The 18,868-nt window shown below is 59.6% G+C and overlaps 1 protein-coding gene across 9 annotated transcripts in view; it reads left to right on the top strand.

The window, feature by feature from the left end:
* Nucleotides 1-18,868, top strand: part of MYO9B (myosin IXB) — an 87,774-nt gene that overhangs the window by 64,185 nt on the left and 4,721 nt on the right. For 4 of the 9 annotated variants that reach the window (XM_087443623.1, XM_087443622.1, XM_087443620.1 and 1 more), the window contains 22 exons: nt 192-305; nt 1,631-1,670; nt 2,661-2,783; nt 3,710-3,790; nt 5,550-5,660; nt 7,151-7,273; nt 8,393-8,542; nt 8,626-8,792; nt 9,537-10,430; nt 11,130-11,208; nt 11,375-11,514; nt 13,157-13,290; nt 13,525-13,715; nt 15,237-15,335; nt 15,427-15,600; nt 15,695-15,736; nt 15,933-16,044; nt 16,944-17,017; nt 17,518-17,710; nt 17,808-17,936; nt 18,198-18,303; nt 18,581-18,712. In XM_087443623.1, coding sequence (XP_087299749.1) covers nt 192-305; nt 1,631-1,670; nt 2,661-2,783; nt 3,710-3,790; nt 5,550-5,660; nt 7,151-7,273; nt 8,393-8,542; nt 8,626-8,792; nt 9,537-10,430; nt 11,130-11,208; nt 11,375-11,514; nt 13,157-13,290; nt 13,525-13,715; nt 15,237-15,335; nt 15,427-15,600; nt 15,695-15,736; nt 15,933-16,044; nt 16,944-17,017; nt 17,518-17,710; nt 17,808-17,936; nt 18,198-18,303; nt 18,581-18,712 — 3,408 coding nt within the window. The remainder of the gene's footprint in view (nt 1-191; nt 306-1,630; nt 1,671-2,660; nt 2,784-3,709; nt 3,791-5,549; nt 5,661-7,150; nt 7,274-8,392; nt 8,543-8,625; nt 8,793-9,536; nt 10,431-11,129; nt 11,209-11,374; nt 11,515-13,156; nt 13,291-13,524; nt 13,716-15,236; nt 15,336-15,426; nt 15,601-15,694; nt 15,737-15,932; nt 16,045-16,943; nt 17,018-17,517; nt 17,711-17,807; nt 17,937-18,197; nt 18,304-18,580; nt 18,713-18,868) is intronic. The other 5 variants (XM_014781757.2, XM_014781753.2, XM_087443626.1 and 2 more) reach the window with 3 other exon arrangements.

The raw sequence follows: 18,868 nt of genomic DNA, 5'->3' as shown, positions 1-18,868 counted from the left end.
GTGGGCAGCCACTCTTGGCCAAACCCCCTTAGTGCAGAAGGGAGAGGCAGCGATGTGCAGGCTCCCCCCGCTGCATGTTTCGGCTCCAGTGGCCTGGGGACGGACCCGACCGTGCTGGGGACCCCAAGGTGGTGGGCCCACTGCTCTAACTCGGTCTTCTCTCTCACTGCGTTCCCCCCACCACCCCTCAGCGATTTGCATGACCAAATCATCAAGACCATCAAAGGATTGCCCTGGCAGGGTGAGGACCCCCGTAGGCTTCTCCAGTCCCTCAGTCGGCTCCAGAAACCCCGCACCTTCATCCTGTGAGTTCCCCGAGGCTGCAGGCGCCCCCACAAGTGCAACGACGCCCTCCGCGCTCCCGGGCCCCGCCACACGGGGCTCCCCGTAACGCCGTTTCGGCCACTACAGGCGCTGCGCTGTCCTGTGGTTCCCGTCTCGCACCGGCCATCGCTAAGTGGCCCTCGTAATACTCCCACCCCGGCCCCGCGCCATGGCCCTGCCCTCGCCAGCTCCCAGTGCCCCACGCAGCTTCGCAGGGACGCGCCTCCCGCAGAGCATCTGCTCTCCTGCCCCAGGCGTGCAGAGCGAGGCTTGCTTCCCCCACCTCTTGGCCGCTGCGAGCTTAGGAAGGAACTGGCGGCAGGTGGGCGGGCGGTTTCGCACACCTCCACGCAAGTCGTGACCCTGGTTTCCGTGGACGGCGGCGTGATGTGGTAGGAAGGGCCCAGAAGCCACACAGACTGGGTTTGGACTGGGCTCCCTCCCGCTAACTTGCCGTGTGGCCTGAGTGCAGGGGTGGGGAGCTTCACACCCACAGCACCGTTGGCAGCCGCCTCGCAGCTCAGCTGGCCGAGGGCAAAACTCGTGCCCACAAGGGAGCCAGTCTTGAAATTTCTTTCTGTTGTGCCTTATTCCACCCCACGGGCATTAAGCTGAAACCTGACACACTTGCAGATCTGTGGGGCACCCTTTCCTCAGCTGGTCCTAAAAACAAGCCAAGCTGCAATTTTTTAAAAATTTTCTCTTGTCTGCAAGACTCCATAAAGAGTCTGAGAATGTGGGGGCCGCCCCCCTCCCTCAGCCAAAAGATCTGCTTTCGTCTGGAACTTTCCCTCCCTTGCAAATCCACAAGGCGCTCGACCCAGGCCTCATTTCAGTTCTGGGCAGGGCAGCCCCTGCCCTGCAGGGTCCGGAAGGGGCTCCTTGGGCCTGCTTGGTGTTTGCCAACGTGTAGCAGAATAGAGCGGGGACACCTAGTTGGCATCGGAACCATGCAGAGTCCCTGGAAGCTCCACGCGGGGCATCCCCCTGTCATTTCGTGGGATCCGTCAGCCACCCCGTGGCTGGCCCTCGCAGGTGCACATTCTGCCCTACAGTAGGTTACCAGCCCAGCCTCTCCTGCACTCCAGACCCCCAGGGTTCCCTGACCAGATGCTCCTGTCACCTCACTGAAGCCGGTGTGCGCAGACAGTCCTGGGAGAGGCGGCGGCTCGTTGCACTTGTGCTTCTGGACTTTCCGCGTCCTCTGCTCTTGCTCCATCTAACCCGCCAGGCGTGGCTTGCTGAACTAACCCAGGTCCAGACACTGTGCCTTCTGCTCACAAAACCATTTTTAATATTTTGACAGGAAAAGTAAAGGTATCAAACAAAAACAGATCATCCCAAAGGTAAACGCGCACAATACCATCTAACACCGCCTTGCTTTGCCTGTCTTGAGAGCGCCTGGCTCAAGGCATTTTCCAGAAAACGGGTGGGGGGCGGGGGGAGCGCTTTTAACTTCTCTGGCTTCTTCAGTTCTTTCCTCTTCTCCTCCTTCCCCTCCAAAAAACAGTGTCTTCTGTTGCAATGATTTGGAGCTGTCTTTGTTTCGGTTTCCTAGAAGCAGGGCCTGAGATGGAGGATGTGCACAGGTGGTTTGGGGGGGGGCTCCCAGGAGGAGGAGAGCGGGTGGGGAAGCAGGCTGGGCAGGGAGGACCGAGTGAGGAGGTGGGCACCACCTAATCCCACGGGGAGCCCGGGATCATGAACCGCTCTGCAGAGGTCATCCTGCCCGGAGGCAAAGAGACCCTCCTGTCAGACCCCCACATCAGAGTCGTTAGCTGTGGGCCACCTCCATGGGGCAGGATGGGCCGTCAAGGGGAAGGATGCCCTTCAGCCAGGGCGGTCCTACCAGGAAGGGGCAGCTGGGTGTCCCTGGCAGGCAAGACCCCACCGCTGGCCTGGGCTGGAGTCTGGCCAGGCGCCCTATCTAGTCTTCACGCATAGTGTGCGGACGGAGTGTGAGGTTTGCAGAGGGATAAGAGCAGCCTCTTGGTGTGGTCAGCAGATAGGACAGTGCTGGTCCCTCTCACCAGCCCACAGGGAGGGTTGGCACGTGCAGGAAGACACCCTGGGTGAACTCGTACAGAAGCACGCAGGGCTTGGCGCCCCCTGAGCTGTGCAGACAAAGGTGGTGCGCCATAGCTCTCGGCTTCCAGGCAGAAGAGGCTGTAATTAGTCCTCCTAGAGCCTGGCTCAGACCCAGGGTCACCCTGCTGCCCACCAGGCGCACCTGGCACTTGTGAGGGGGCGTAGTCCTGCCTCTGGGGACATCTGCAGTGCTTCCAGTGCCTGTTGGGGCCGGGGAGGGCAGGCCAGACCCTGTGTGTCTGTCCTAGAACCTGCTGGACTCCAAGTCCCTGAAGCTCATCATCAGCATGACCCTGCACGACCGCACCACGAAGTCCCTGCTGCACCTGCACAAGAAGAAGAAGCCACCAAGCATCAGTGCCCAGTTCCAGGTAGGCAGCCCAGGGCGGCAGGGGCAGTGCTGCACTCAGCCTGGGGCTCGCGTGGCTTGGCCAAAACAAACCCAACACAGGCGACTCGTCATTATCCTAGGAGTTCCCAACCTTGACACTACTTGACACTGGGGCTGGATCATTCTCTGGGATGGGGCCGTCCTGTGCATTTTGGGACACTGAACAGCATCCCTGGCCTCCACCCACCAGATGCCAGTAGCATTCTCCAGTCATGACAACCAAAAATGTCTCCAGACATTGTCAAATGCCCCTAGAGGGGGCAGAACCATGGTTTAGAACCACTGAGTTAAAAGGGTCCCGGGTTAACGTGTTAGTTCTAACGTGACTGCTAAACTGTGTCCTTAGATCATGTTTCCCTTTTTTCTCTGGCTGCCAGGAAGCTCAGGAATACCTTTTTTTTAGGGGGTCCAGTGACCCCCTAAAGGGGTCAATCCAGCTGACCCTCACCATTAGCTTTGTTTGTTCCTTCCCTCTTTCCTCGATCTGAGTCTTCTGTTCACACCTCAGTGTTTTTTGTTATTGCCTAAAGTGGGAGCTCCCACAAACATTTTATGGAAACAGCAGGCCAGAGACCAAAATCCCTGTATCCGTGGTTCCTTCTGAGGCTGACACATGTTTTAAATCCCCAGAAAGAGTTCATTTAGTCCCACCCCCTCCTGCCTTCCACCTGAGACAAAGACAAGAGCTGGGTGGCCCTGGGAAGAAGGTGGCTCTTAGCCATGGGAACCCACAGCTCCCTCGGGGGCTCCCAGGGGTAGTGCACCCTTCGGTCAGAACATGCAGCTGCAGCCTCCTGTGTCCCGCACAGATGCCCCTCGCTGACAGCAGCAAATGACCTGGGTCCCTCCCCCTGAGCAACGGGCCCCTGGGGGTCCCAGCTCAGCACCCTCCCCCTCTTTCCCCAGACGTCCCTCAACAAGCTCCTGGAGGCGCTGGGGAAGGCGGAGCCCTTCTTCATCCGCTGCATCCGCTCCAATGCCGAGAAGGTGAGGGCTCCCGCGTCTCTGTGAGGTGAAGGCCGCGGTCTGGTGGCTCAGCTGGGGGTGTTCCTGCATGCCTTGGCCTCAGGGGGGTCCAGGAAAGGCCTCAAAGAACCGAGTGTTCACACGGGTTCCAGGAACCCTGAACGGCATGCCATAGCTGGCCAGGGGTGGAGGGGGTCAGCAGGAAGCAGCAGAGGTGGCCCAGTGGCCAGCTAAGAGCAGGGACATCGTCTGGAATGTGGAGAGGCCCAGAGAAGGTTTGCTCAAAGAGGGGGGGGTCAGAGGTGCTTCTCAGATACATCCCAAAGTGGCCGGTGCAGAGAATGTACCGGAAGAGAGCGGCAGAGGTGACACAGCAGGGACACAGAGCCCGCTGCTCATCTGGAAGTTTCTGGAAAAGACTCTTGGAGCACTAGTGGGGCCCTCGCCGCTGGGCTTCCTTCGCCCCAGGGGTCCAGTGGCCATTCCGTCCCCTCGGGGACTTTGCCCAGGGGCTGCTCAGGGTCTGGGCTCCCTCCTGGGGGTGATGAGACACCTGGGCGGGAGCCTCCTGGCGACTCTGTTCGCCCACCTGTCCCCTAGTCTCTGCTCTTCCCATTCCCCTGGCTCCCCCCTGCTCCTGGGAGGCTCCGCTAGCGTCTAGAGCCTGGCCTCTCCCTGCTGGCGCTGCAGCTTCCATCCTCCCAGGCAAGGACCCAGAGTCGCGCCATCTCTCCCGTTCCTGGTCCCCCGTCGGTGTCTCAGAGGTTCTGAGTTCTGTTGGGATTCTTACTTCAGTTTTGGGCAACTCGGGAAATGCTCCATCAACACCCATCAACACCTGCTCTGGGCAGGGTGCACGCCAGTAGATGGTTTTTTGCCGTGGGGGGCTGTCCTATGCACTGTGGGGTCTTGAGCAGCATCCTGGTCTCCAAGAGCCCACCAGATGCCAGAAGCACCCCCCGCCCAGTCATGACAACCCTCCCTTCATGCCTTTCCCTCCCCTCCATCCACTTAACATCCACCAGTGTGGAGGCCAGGTCCCTGAGCTCCGGGCTTGAAGCCCACTGAGGCAGCCTCGTTTCCAGCCCCCCCGCAGTGAGCATCTCCCTGCATCCATGTCAGCCCTTCGGCTTCCTCCTCCTCCTCTGGGCCTTCACCAGCTGCTCTCCGCCCTCCTCCCTCTGCCCATTCCCTCCTCAGCCCTCAGCCCAGCGTCCCCTCTCCCAGGACGCCTCCCACAGAGGCCCGGGCAGCGTCCGCCCTGGCAGCGTCCGCCCTGTGCTCACATGCATCTGCCTCCTGCCCCAGGCCGTGTCCTCTCTCCGCCGAATCCCGCGCTTGCCCAGGTGCCTGGCACAGAGCGTGAGCTCAGCACAGGTTCGGGTTGGGGCCTTTAGGAAATAACTCTTTGCAGCAAATTATCTTAACTTAGGCAGTGAGGAGGGGCATCTGTCTCCCAGGCACCAGGAAACAGAGCAGATCAGATGCCAGGTTTTCCAGAAGAGATGAATTCCCTGAGCACTGCTGCTGAGCAGCTCATCTCATTATTTCTCTTTATTCCAAAAAGACTGTCTGGAGCAAGGAACGACAGACAGATCCGCAGGTGGCCACGGCTGCTGTGCTGGGGACATTCCCAGGCCAGCCGCACCTTGGTGGTGTCTGTGTCTGGAATCCCTCGGTGTGGCAGTGCAGTGGGAATTGGCACCTCGTCCCACAGCTCCCTGTCCCTGGTCGCCGTCTGGCCGGGGCGCCCGCCCTGATCACTCACATCCCGTTTCAGAAAGAGCTGTGCTTTGACGACGAGCTGGTGCTGCAACAGCTGCGCTACACGGGCATGCTGGAGACCGTGCGCATCCGGAGGTCCGGCTACAGTGCCAAGTACACGTTTCAGGTACTGCAGGCGCCTGCGTGCACACGTGTGGCTGCCCCTCTCTCAGAGCCCTTCTCTGCGACACAAATCCAGCAGGTTACCTTACCCGAGGGTTCCCCGCCCACCCACCCACCCCAGGCCCTGTTGGCATTTGCCGGATCATTCTCTCTTGTGGGGGGCAAGTTTCCTCGGAGAGGTGGCTGGGCCCAGCCAAGCCTTGAAGGATACAGAGGTGTTAAGCCAGGCCAGGAAGAGGGAGTTGCACAAGCAGGTCCCCACAGCTCTACCCTCTGTTGAGCATCTTAATAAAGTGATAGACACTTATATTCAGCTCTTTTATTCTGGCAACCAGCAGCAAGAGGGCCTGGTTTCTTTTTCCCCCAAATGGAAACTAAGGCCCAGGGAGGTGAAGGCCAAATCAGTGAAGACCAAATTGCTAGAGCAGTTTCTCAACTACAATACCACTGACGCTTGGGGTGGGTCACCCTCTGTGGAGGGCCATCCTGGGCACTGGGGGGGGGGTGTTGAGCAGCATCCCTGGCCTCCACCCACTCAATGCCAGTAGCACGCTCCACCCCTGAGTGGTGACAACCAAAATGTCTCCAGACATGGCCGAACCTCCTCAGGGGTCTGCCTCGCCTGGGTTGAGGACCCCTGGCTCATGCCATGAGCTGGCACCACCCATGTGCTGGCTGAGTGAGCACTGGGCCTGAAGCCAGAGGTGGCACCTAGTCCCCATTCAAGCTTTATCCATGTGGCCTCGGGGACTTGGCTTCATCTGGGCGTGCCTCCCTTTGTCCACAGACTGAAAATAAGGGCTTTCTGACCCTTTATTAAATAGGAAAGGCAAAATTACAGAAAAAGGAGAAAATGCTGATGTGTTTGACTAATCCTTGGCTCTTAAAATTTTTTTTTTTTTTTTTAAGATTTTATTTATTTATTTTTTCCCCCCAAAGCCCCAGTAGATAGTTGTATGTCATAGCTGCACATCCTTCTAGTTGCTGTATGTGGGACTCGGCCTCAGGATGGACGGAGAAGTGGTGCCTCGGTGCACGCCCGGGATCCGAACCCGGGCCACCAGCATCGGAGCGCGCGCACTTAACCACCAAGCCACGGGGCCGGCCTTGGCTCTTAAAATTTCAAATAATTGTTTACTGACCAGGCACGTCAGTAAACTGTGACCACTGTGACCCAGCCCTCCATTGAGCTGTAGGCCGTGAGCCCCTGAGGGTAGCCCTGTCTCCTGGCTGCCCTGACAGCGCCAGCACCCACAGGCGCTCGACAGCCACTGCCGCCGACTCGAGACCTGGCCCTCTGTGTCTGCCAGGGTCTCTCTTAAGCTTCAGGCTATTGCAGAAAGTCCAAGATTTTAGATTTGTCGATACCGTTCACGTCGAGCCAAGTTTCGGCTTTGGAAACTCGGCTTGACCCGGGAATTGCTAGAGCCCCGTCTCCTTGTGGGTGGTGGAAACGCTCACTGCTGCTCTCCTTTCTCGGCCCGAATCACCCAGGATTTTATCGAGCAGTTCCAGGTGCTGCTGCCCAGGAACGCCCAGCCGTGCAGGGAGGTCATCTGCGCCCTGCTGGAGAGGATGGACGTGGACAGGAGGAGCTACCAGATCGGGAAGACCAAGGTCCGCATGCCTGTCCTCAGGGCGGCTGCAGACCGTGCCCCGCCCTCTGCTGTGCACAGGGGCCTCCAGGGCCGCGCGACGAAACATAAGGGCTCTGCTGAGGAAGCACACTTCTTGGGGCCCAGCACGCTATTCTTCCTGGAAGGCAGAGGGCGCACCTAAGGGCAGGGCTTGGGCGTCCCCGGGCTGTCCTGTTTCCTCACGGGTAGGCTAGGGACGGTCACACCACCCCACAGTGTTCAGGGACCGGTCTGGGAGCAGGTCTCTTTCACTCATCTTCCCTTCAGAAATCACCTCTCACCTCCGGGTGTGTGTTGGTTTCTTCTTGTTGGGGCGCCACCCGACTGTCCTTGTCGAACAAGTGCCAAGGGCAGCTCCCCATTAGGGCTTCGCCTGATGTGAAAAGTCCCCTCACAGTTCCCCAACAAGTTAATCATAGAGTTACCAGGTGACCCAGCAATTCCACTCCTAGGTATCAACCCAAAAGAATTGAAAACAGGTGTGCAAACTAACCCTTGTACACACAAGTGCATAGCAGTGCTGTTCACAGTAGCCCAAAGGTAGAAACAGCCCAAGTGTCCATCAGCTGATGAATGGATGAACAGAATGTGGTCTGTCCATATAATGGAATATTACTCAGCCATAAAAAGGAGTGAAGTGCTGACACAGTATAATATAATGGACCTCAAAAACTTTATGCTGAGTGAAAGAAGCCAGACACAAAAGGCCACATCTTGTATTATTCCACCTATACGAAACATCCAGAACAGGCAAATCCATAGAGACAGAAAGCAGATCACTGGTTGCCAGGGGCTGGGGGAGGGGTAGTGACTGCTCCTGGGGACAGGGCTTTCTTTGGGGTGATGGAATGTTCTGGAACTAGGAAGAGGTGATGGTTTGCACAACATTGTGAATGTGCTAAAACCCACTGAATTATTCACTTTAAATGGTGAATTTCATGTTCTATGAATTCTGTCTTGATACACTTAAAAAAAACTCCGCTTGGTCAGGTCAGTCATCACACCAGCTTGGTCTCACTTACTCCCGGGGGGGACTGTGCAGACCTCCCAGGCACAACCCGGGGGCTGTGCTGACCCTTCTTGTGCCTGCACCCACCAGGTTTTCCTGAAGGAGACGGAGCGGCAGGCCCTGCAGGAGACGCTGCACCGCGAGGTTGTGCGGAAGATCCTGCTCCTGCAGAGCTGGTTCCGGATGGTGCTGGAACGCCGGCACTTCCTGCACATGAGGCAGGCGGCCATCACCATCCAGGTCCCAAGCGGGCCCCACAGGGCTGGGGGGAGGGTGGCCGGGATTATGCACACCTGGCCCCTGAACACCTGCTTCACCCTCAGGCCTGCTGGCGGTCATACCACGTCCGGCAGGCGCTGGAGAGAACACAGGCGGCTGTGTACCTCCAGGCCGTGTGGAGGGGCTACCAGCAGCGGATGGCTTACCGGCGCCGGAGACAGAGCATCATCCGCCTACAGAGCCTCTGCCGGGGGCACCTTCAGCGCAAGAGGTGAGCAGAGCAGGGCCCCTGCCTGGCCCCCTGGAACATTCCAGAAACCAGAAAGTTCACTCACCCAGTAGCTGCCTGAGATACCTTCCAGCCAGCAGAATTGTCAGGATGTCATTCTAGATGCAGGGTGGCTGGAGGGAGGCTGGTGGAAATCCAGTCGTCTGGCCACGTGGGGCCACGGAGAGGTGTTCCAGGGCTAGTGGGAGGCACTTTCTGGCAAAGCCACATGTTGCCACTGGCTGCACTTGGTCTCCACCAGGGCCCCTCCCACTGTACCTAGCCACTCCAGGCTGCTGAGTGGAGCAGCTGGATTCAGAGGTGGGGGGTTCAGGCCGCTGGGATCAGTCCCCAGTGGGCTCCCCTCTCCCCACGCTCACACACAGAACTCACGTGTCCACTGGCCCAGGGACCCCAAAGGAATTCAGGGGTTTCTTAACAGATTCCTCTCACAACGGACCTAACGAACGTCCCCCCTAATCAGCCAGGCTGACCCAAGACAAAGGTAGCCATGACAACAAGGGGCTATCCCCTGTACCCCACTTTCCTGGCTGAGGAGGTTCTGCTTTTCTAGAATCATCTCTGAGGGCCAGGGTCACACCACTCAGTAGAGGCAGAGCCCAGCCTGCGGGCAGCACAGGAGTCCCACCGGAAGGCAGCCCAGAGGCCCCCCAGGGCCAGGGTAGATTCTGGAGGCCGTGTTCACGTCAGTTCCTGAACCTGCTCCGTTTACCCTCCTCACACCAGCTTCAGCCAGATGGTCGCGGAGCAGCAGAAGGCCAAGGAGAAGGAGAGGGAAGCCCAGCGAGCCACAAGGGAAGAGATCTCAGCGGGCGAGCCAGGCCAGGCGTCCAGGCAGGAGCTGGGCACCGAGCAGGGCCAGGAACCGACAGAGAATGAGCATTCGGCGTTGGAGCCCGAGGTGTGTCCAAGCGACGGGCCCCCCGCAGAGAGCTCGCGCCCTGAGAAGAAGGTCCCAAGCCCAGAGAAGCCTCTCCTACCCCAGAAAAATGCGGTCGAGACTCCTGAGAAAGTGCCTAGCAGCCGGGAGAAGCGCGAGTCGCGGCGGCAGAGAGGGCTGGAACATGTGAAGTTCCAGAACAGACACATCCAGTCCTGTAAGGAAGAGGACGCCCTCAGAGAACCTTCTGGAAGGGCTGTCTCAGAGCAAGAGGAGAGCATCCCTGAAAACAGAAAAGAGAGCAGAGAAGATGAAATGCTTCCAGACACAGAGATGGAGATGGAGAACGCTTCTCCTAAAAAGCAGCCTGAAGAGCCACTGCAGGCCGTGCCAGCCACCCAGGTCCACGGAGAAACTGCAAAGGCGCCCCAGGGTGGGAGCCCGAGGCTCAGCCACATGGAACGGCCAACCAGCCTGGCCCTGGACAGCACCACCCCTGAGACCCCCAAGGACAAGAGTAAGCCAGGTGGCGGCCTAAGGACACAGGACCAGCCTGAGAGCCCCGGAGGCTCCACCCAGATCCAGCGGTACCGGGACTCGGACTCCGAGCGGCTGGCCAGTGCCGTGGAGCTGTGGCGGGGCAAGAAGCTGTTGGCTGCCGGCTCCAGCGCCATGCTGAGCCAGTCCCTGGACCTCAGCGAGAGGCACCGGGCTGTGGGGGCCCCTCTCACGCCCACAGAGTAAGCCCCACACCCTCATTTGTCCAAGCACCATGGGCGCCAGGCTGGGTAGATGGGCAGGGCGGGAGGTGCTCAGCCAAAGGCCTGGCAGCAGGACCAGGGCAGCGCCACGCATCCCAAAAACAGTACGCAGCTCCATGCCCAAGAGCTGACCCCCGGTGTGTGGGAGCCCCAAGGAAGGCAGGAGGGCTGTGGGCGAAAGTGAAGATGAGGCACCTGCCCAGGCCACCCAGCTGGGACCTGGCCGGGACCCTGAGCCGAAAAGAGCTGTGTTCACACGGAAAGCCTCCAGCCCTGGGGGAGGCAGCCCCTCAGGTCGAGGTCCCCACTCCCCAGTCCTCCTGGGCCTCAGTCCCTGAACGAATGGGAGTATGGGAGTGGTCGCACTCACCCAGGGGTCGGAGGAGAAGCTCTCGACACTGCCTGACCCTCAGGAAATGTGAGTGACTCCGAATCTCCAGCCTCTGTCTCAGAGGCCTGCTTGGCCAAAGGAAAGAGGAGTTGGAGGAAGATGCAGGCCTTTTGCTAGGGCGAGCTTTCTCAGCCTCAGCACTGCGGACATGTGGGGTGGCTCATTCTCTGGGGTAGGGCTGTCCGTGTGCTGTGAGGTGCAGAGCAGCACCCCCTCAGGCCGTGACAACCAAAAATGTCTCCTAACTCGCTTTTGTCAATATAAGCCACATTTCTGTGATCTCACAGGGAGAGGCGCATTTCCTTATCTGCCAGCGACGTCTCCAAGCTCCTCCCGTCCCCGTCCCCATCCCTGGCCAAGACTCAGGTAAAGCTCCAGGCTGTAGTTCTCACCCCTTGGGTCCAAGCCCGCTGCTGCCCTGGCAGCCCCAGCTCCACCCAGAGGACAGCTGAAGAGGGGAGGGAAGTCCCCATGACGCGGGGACCCCTGCCTTCCATCCCTCAGGGCCTGCCTGCCTTTGCTTACCTAACAGCCTGCTCTCCTGCAGCCTTCTACGGAAACCGTGGACGGGGAGCCGAGCATGAAGAAGCCGGCCGTCCAGAAGAAAAAGTCAGGGGATGCGTCTTCTGGCGCAGATTTGGGGCTGTCTCCAGGCTCCCAGACCGACTCTAAGTAAGCGTGGGGTTTGGGAGTGGGCTCGGGCCACCAGAGGACACACAGGGTCCCTGCCCAGGCCTCCGGCCTCGGAGCGGTCTGGTCTTCTAAAGCGATGGCATTTACGATGCACATGCTGGGCCGGCATGTGCTCTGCAGCAGCTCCACGAGGAGAGACCCGCGTGGAGCCCAGGTTGATTATGGCCGGGTCGGGGTGGAACGATACCTGCTGAAGCTTAGAGCCAATCCGGGTCACCTCCTCTGGGTCCACAGAGAGCTAACGGTTGACTTTTTATGGAATCAGAACCAGCTTCCGGCTCCCCCATCTCTACCTCCGGGAACGCCTCCTGGGTCCTTGGGTAGAACAAACTGGGCCAAGGCTCCGTCCCCAGAAAGCCAGAGTGCTCTGGATGGTTCCAGCACAGAGCAGAGAGGAGCGGCCTTGGGACAGGGGAGCTTTGATCTGAACGCAGGGACCGGAGGCTGAGGCAGGTATAGAATGGGCCCGTGGTAGGAGGCAGAGAGCCCCCCACTGCAGCGACACCCCCACCAGAACAAAGCACCGCTAACCAGGTGGCTTCAAACAGGAGTTTATTCTCTCACAGCTCTGGAGGCCAGAAGTCCGACATCAAGGTATGGCAGGGCCCTGTTCCCTCTGGAGGCTCTCAGAGAGGGTCCTTCCTGCCTCTCCCAGCTTCTGGGGGCCCCAGGGGCCCCTTGGCTTGTGGCCGCATCACTCCAATCTCTGCCTCCATCTTTGCACGACGTTCTTCTCTCCCCTGCATCTTCTTTTTCTGTCTTATAAGGACACTGTTATGGGATTGAGGGCCCATCTGAGTAATCCAGGTGATCCCGTCTGCAGATCCTTCACTTGGTGTCTTAGTCTGTTGGGCTCCTATAACAAAACCCCACAGACCGTGTGGCTTAAACACGTATGTACTTCTCACAGTCCTGGAGGCTGGAAGCCCAGGGTCAAGGCGCCAGCAGATTCAGTATCCGGTGGGGCCACTTCCTGCTTCACAGACGGCGTCTGCTCATTGTGTCCTCACGGGGCAGAAGGGGCCAGGGAGCTCTCTGAGGTCCCTTTATAAGGGCGCTAATCCCATCATGGGGGCTCCATCCTCATGACCTCATCACCTCCCAAAGGCCCCCCTCGTAACACCATCTCTTTGGGGGTTAGGCTTCAGCATATGAATTTAGGGGGACCCAGACATTCAGTCCATAGCATTCAGTCACATCTGCAAAGACCTTTTCCCAAATAAGGTTGCGCTCACAGGCCCTGGGGGTTAGCGCACAGACGCTTCTCTTCAGGGCCACCTTTCAGCTCAGCACAGCCAGCAGCCGCGGGGCACGGTTTGCGTTTGTTCTGCCTGATTGTTTTTCCTATCCTGTGCCCATGAAAACACATGAGGGGCAGGGCTAGTTTTATTTCTTTTTTAATACGAAAATGGGGTCACGCTGTGACTTCTGCTCAGCATCGTGCACTTGCACCTGACTCCTGTCAGTTCACGCAAATTGACCTTGTTGTTAGTACCATCCTGTTCCATTGATAACCAAGAAGAAGGCCATTTTTCTCTACAGTAAGATGATCTTTTTTCCCTGCCTCACATCTGTTTTCATTTCCTCAGGCTTAAGTGGAACCCCTTAATTTCTCCTACAGATCCACGTTTAAGAGACTTTTCCTGCACAAGAACAAGGATAAAAAATATAGCCTGGAGGGCATGGAGGAGATCGAGAACTTGGTACCCGGCCACATCGTGCTGGAAGCCACCACCGTGAAGAAGAATCTGGAAGGTTGGTCACCCACAGCCTCAGCACCAGGTCTCCCAGGGTCATGGGTGGTCCCCAGGTGGGGCCTTGGGCACAGGGCTTCAAGGTTGGTCCTGGGCCCCGAGGGCGCTGTCTGGTGGTGGACCCTGGTGCGCAGTGGGGCGGGGTCCTGGCTCTGTGCGTTAATGACCATGCCTCAAAGGGCCAACCCATGTCCTCCCCTGGAACCCGCCCTCACCATTCACCCTTCCCCTCCAGCCTCCTCTGGCCACCAGCACCACCACGCTGCAGGTGAGAAGCACACCAAGGAGCCAGGAGGCAAAGGGAAGAAGAACAGAAACCTCAAGATTGGCAAAATCACCGTGTCGGAGAAGTGGCGGGAGTCGGTGTTCCGCAAGATCACCAACGCCAACGAGCTCAAGTTCTTAGATGAGTTCCTGCTCAACAAGGTGGGCTGGCAGGGGTGGCGGGGAGGGGTACGCACTCGCAGGGTCAGACCAGGCCTCCCCAGAAGGGCCTTCACCTCCTGGCAGAGTTTTTCAAGCTGCCACAGCATAGCCCTTAGTGGGCCAGGAACAGAAAGTCCAGGTGCACAGTTTCAACACATAGAAAGTTCCAGAAATCAGACACTTATTCCTGAGTTTGGCATCAGCTTGTTTTTCTGCAAAACCCAGCCTGGGCTCACGTGAGACCATTTGTAGCCTACATTCATCTCACTCAGCGTGGACATTTCCATTTCATGCAGAATGTCAGGGCGTCTTACTATGGGGGCTACACAGCATGTGTGAAATAGCGTTACACCCGAAGCCTCTGATTCTAGAATATGCTGGTCCCGAGGGCCTCGGGTGAGGTGCGGTGGCCTGTGCTGGAGTCATCTAGAGCAGGCGTGTGTGTGCACGCACGCGTGGGTCGGGCCTCCGTCAGCTGCATTTTGTCCTATGGTCCCTGCCCTGGCAGTCCGAAATCTGTGGTGAAGACACCTCATGTGTTCTCACAGTGCCCTTGGGGGCGGCTGCACCACTTTCTCACACACACCAGGAAATGGGAACACCAGCATCCAGAGTACCTTCTGTGCAGGGCGCTGGACACACCGTGTCCCACCAGGCTGTCCCTGGGTCCTGCAGCCTTCCCTTATCCTGCTGCAAGCTTCCTACAGTCATGTCGCTTAACCCTGGGGACACGTTCTGAGAAACAAGTCATTAGGTGATTTCGTCATGCAGACATCTCAGAGTGTCCTTACACAAACCTGGATGGTCTAGCCCACTACACACCTAGGCTCTATGCCACTGATCTTATGCAACCACCCTAATCTGTGCGGTTTGTCGCTGACCGAAACGTCGGTATGCAGCGCGTGACCATATTTTATTTAGAACACACTTTTACAAAATGCATTTGGTCCGAGGCAGACACTGATTGAGCACTTACTGTGTACAGCGGAGGTGAATAAAGCCATGGCCTGTGCCTGGGGTGTTCACAGCCCAGCTGCGGGCAATCCCCCGGCAGACAGAGGGGTATCTGGGAGCTTTGCAGAGGGGCAGTGGGCGGACTGGGACACCGAAGGGACCGAAGACCCAGTGAAAGGTGGAGGCGTCATGAGATGACCCGGCCATTTGAGGCAGCCCTGGCTGTGGGGTGTGGCTGGGCGCTGAGCACCTGTGTGGGGCGGCAGGAAGGGCGCCCGCTAAACCAGCAGTTCTCAACGAGGCAAGTGTGCCCCCAGGGGACACTCGGTCCTCACGACCGGGCAGTGCTACCGCCGTCTGGTTGGGGGAGGGCAGGGATGCTGCTCGGCACCCCACAGTGAGCAGTGGAACCACAAGTGCTGAGAGCTTTAACCTGGGCTCACGAGATCAGAGGGACCAGGGTTGGCCAGAGGGCCCAGATATTCTTCAAGCCCAGGGCAGCCAGGGAAGGATTTAGGACAGGGCAGAGTGGTGGGTCAGCGCGTCCCTCCCTCTCTCCCTCTCCAGATAAATGACCTGCGTTCCCAGAAGACTCCCATCGAGAGCTTATTCATCGAGGCCACCGAGAAGTTCAGGAGCAACCTCAAAACCATGTACTCCGTCCCCGTACGTGGAGCCCCAGCCCAGGGAGGGCCACGGCAACCCCCCGGGCGCCCCGTCTGTCTATCCCGGGGGGTCACACTTCGCATCCCTGCAGAATGGGAAGATCCATGTCGGCTACAAGGACCTCATGGAGAACTACCAGATTGTTGTGAGCAACCTAGCGGCCGAGCGTGGCGAGAAGGACCCCAACCTGGTTCTCAACCTCTTCCAGTCGCTGCTCGACGAGTTCACGCGCGGGTACACCAAGAACGACTTCGAGCTGCCCAAGGTGGGTAGTGCCGCTTGAGTGAGGGCAGGGGCGGGGGCGTCCCCAGGGGCGTCTGCAGGGGCCTGCACGGACCTCACCTTTGTGCTCCTTACAGCAGAGCAAAGCCCAGAAGAAGAAGCGGAAGCAGGAACGCGCTGTGAGTATGTGTGTGGACATGCACATGAGAGTGTGCACGTATGTGAGCATAGGTACGTGTGAGTGTGTGCAGGGACATCTTCCCGCCCAGCCCTAAGGAACCCTAGTCGTGAATGAGCAGTCCCCATGAGCTGCCGCAGGCGGCGACCCCCTCGGGGTCCGCCCTGGCCGCTCAGCATCTTCTCCGCGGCCCCCAGGTCCAGCAGCACAACGGGCACGTGTTCGTGAGCTACCAGGTGAGCATCCCGCAGTCATGCGAGCAGTGCCTCTCCTACATCTGGCTCATGGACAAGGCCCTGCTCTGCAGCGGTGAGTGTCCCGACCCCCACGCCCCCTTCACCACACCGCCACCCTCCCCAAACCTCCCGACCCCTGCTATGCACCAGGGATCTTTCTGGAACACTGCCCCAGCCACATTTCACCCACTGACACTCCCATCATCACCCTGAGGCGGAGCCTGGTTCCTTGCTGGCCCTGAGCCCCCCAGCTCCGCAGCCTCCCCTCCACACGCCTACCTGGGCAGGCCTCTGGGCCTTCGTACACACTGCTCCCTGAGTCCACAGCGAATCCAGTCATTCCCCATGGGGACCCTGAGAGACCAAGCCCAGCTCAGGATGGCCCAGCAGCCCCCAGTCAGGGGACCGGGAGAGGCCAGGCCAGCAGCGGAGCTGTGGGGTCAGGTGGCCTCTGGCGGTGGCACTTTCCTACCAAGACCAGCAGGCCTGGCTCTCTTCTCAGCCCAGGGCCTCCTCTCCCCTTGGCCTGTGTGAGGAGCAGTCCGCCACCCCACATGCACCGTACTTACCTGGGCACTTGTCACTATCCTGAGACAAGGACACCCAGATGCCCCTCCTTTCTGTCATAGCTGATTTCTCCTCTCCGTGCGTCGTGTCAGCTAGATAGTCTGAGGGCTTGGTGTCGGGAGAAACAACAGCGACATCACTTGTGCCACCATAATGGCTGAGTCCCCAGGGCCGCCTCCCGGCAGGACCGAGGCCCTCCAAAGCCCTGGTCCTGTCCTGCTGGCCGGGCTGGCTCTGAGGCCACTGATGGTCGCCAGTTGTGAACACCTGCCCAAACGGCTTCCTCACTTGGGAGCCAGGGCGGAGATTTGTATGGTGCAAGTTTAGAAGCTGGTCGGTACACCTCCGGCCACTGGGACCTGGGGTCCCTGACACACCATCTGTGACGCCCCCATGATCTCCTAGTGTGCAAGATGACCTGCCACAAGAAGTGCGTGCACAAGATTCAGACCTACTGCTCTTATACATGCGGGAGGAAGGTGAGCCCGCCGTGGCCAGGAACTTTCCAGAACGACTGTCAGTCCAGAGTTGGGTGCCTGGGGGAGGCCATCCTGAGAGGTGCGGAGGAGAGGGTGTGCTTGGCGTGAGGCCAAGGGAGGGCGTCAGGTGGGAGCAAGGCGCTGACGTGGGGGGCTCTCCTGTAGCAGAGCACACCCGATCCTGTCAGAGTCCCTCAAGGTCCCCTGAGGCAGGGGCCAGCTTGTGTGTGCATCTCAGACCCCTGGCCCTGCTCCTCCCTCCTCCAGGTGTTCTGCACAGGATGGAGGCAGGGTCCCGGGTGCTGAGGCTGCAGGAGCCGTGGGTGCTCCACATAGGGGGCCCTGCCCAGTGGCCATCGAGCTGACCTCTGCAGCCTGGCACCCCCAGCAGCCTGCAAGGGGGGGCGAGGGACAAGGAGGGTCGGAGCCCCCAAAGGAGACATGAGGGGCAGCCAGGGAGGACAGATGGCCCAGGCCTAACTGCCACCCCGGTGTTGCAGAGCGAGCCGGGCACCGAGCCAGGCCACTTCGGCGTGTGTGTGGACAGTCTGACCAGCGACAAGGCCTCGGTGCCCATTGTGCTGGAGAAGCTTCTGGAACATGTGGAGATGCACGGCCTGTACACCGAGGGTCTCTACCGCAAGTCGGGTGCCGCCAACCGCACACGGGAGCTCCGGCAGGCGCTGCAGACAGGTGGGTGCTGTGGGAGGCGGGGCTGCAGGCTGGCAGGTGTGGGGGGGTGCCCCCTCCTGCCTGCGCTGCGCTCACCGGCCATGCCCCCTCCCTGCAGACCCTGCAGCAGTCAAGCTGGAGGACTTCCCCATCCACGCCATCACCGGAGTGCTCAAGCAGTGGCTGCGGGAACTGCCCGAGCCCCTCATGACCTTTGCCCAGTACGGCGACTTCCTCCGAGCCGTCGGTGAGTCCCCTGGAGGCGGTGAGGGCAGGCAGGTGGCCAAAGTTGGAGGTAGGAGCCGCCAGCACTCGCCATGGACAGCCGGAGTGGGGGTCCACCCCATCACAGCTGGGAAACCGAGGCCTGGGGTGGGCCTGGGACCCTTCTGTGGCCCTGCATTCTTGCCACACATCCATCCCAGGCCCCCCACGGTGGGAGGCTCCCCTGCGCTCCAGGGCGTGTCTGGGTGGGTCCCACCGGGAGCTCATGCCCAGGCCCTCCTAGAACTGCCGGAGAAGCAGGAGCAGCTGGCCGCCATCTACGCCGTCCTGGAGCACCTGCCCGAAGCCAACCACAACTCCCTGGAGCGGCTCGTCTTCCACCTTGTCAAGCAAGTGCCCGCCCGCCCGCTCTCTGAGGGGTGGGGTCCCCGCCTGGAACCCGCCACAGCGTTCCCGGGCCAGCACTCTCTACTGGTTCTGCGCCTGGCCGTGGGCCAGTGTTGGCAGTCTGCAGGGGCCCCGGCTCCATGGTGGCGCCTCTCTGCACCGTGGAGGCGAGCATTTCCCACCTCCCAGCTGCAGCGGCACCTTCCTGCAGCCACCCTAGGGCTCTGAACTCCCGCCTCAGGGCTTCCTGGCTGCCCCTAACTGCCACTCGCCATGCAGGGTGGCCCTGCTCGAGGATGTGAACCGCATGTCGCCCAGCGCGCTGGCCATCATCTTTGCGCCCTGCCTCCTGCGCTGCCCAGACAACTCGGACCCGCTGACCAGCATGAAGGACGTTCTCAAGATCACCACGTGAGTGCCAGGCCCAGTCGACGCCAGCCCCACCCCCAGCCCGCGCCCAGGGCAGTCCAGCCAGGGACCCCATGACAGCGGGAGAGCCCGATCTGAAACCCTGTGCCAGCTCAGTCCCTCTGTATGTAGATGTGCATGCAGAGAAAAGTCCAGAAG

Source organism: Ceratotherium simum, chromosome 18 (genome assembly GCF_057802395.1).
Source record: "Ceratotherium simum simum isolate JZ-2026a chromosome 18, ASM5780239v1, whole genome shotgun sequence".
NCBI lineage: Eukaryota > Metazoa > Chordata > Mammalia > Perissodactyla > Rhinocerotidae > Ceratotherium > Ceratotherium simum.
The sequence above is the reverse complement of the archived record's forward strand: the minus strand, read 5'-3'. Positions and strand labels throughout refer to the sequence as shown.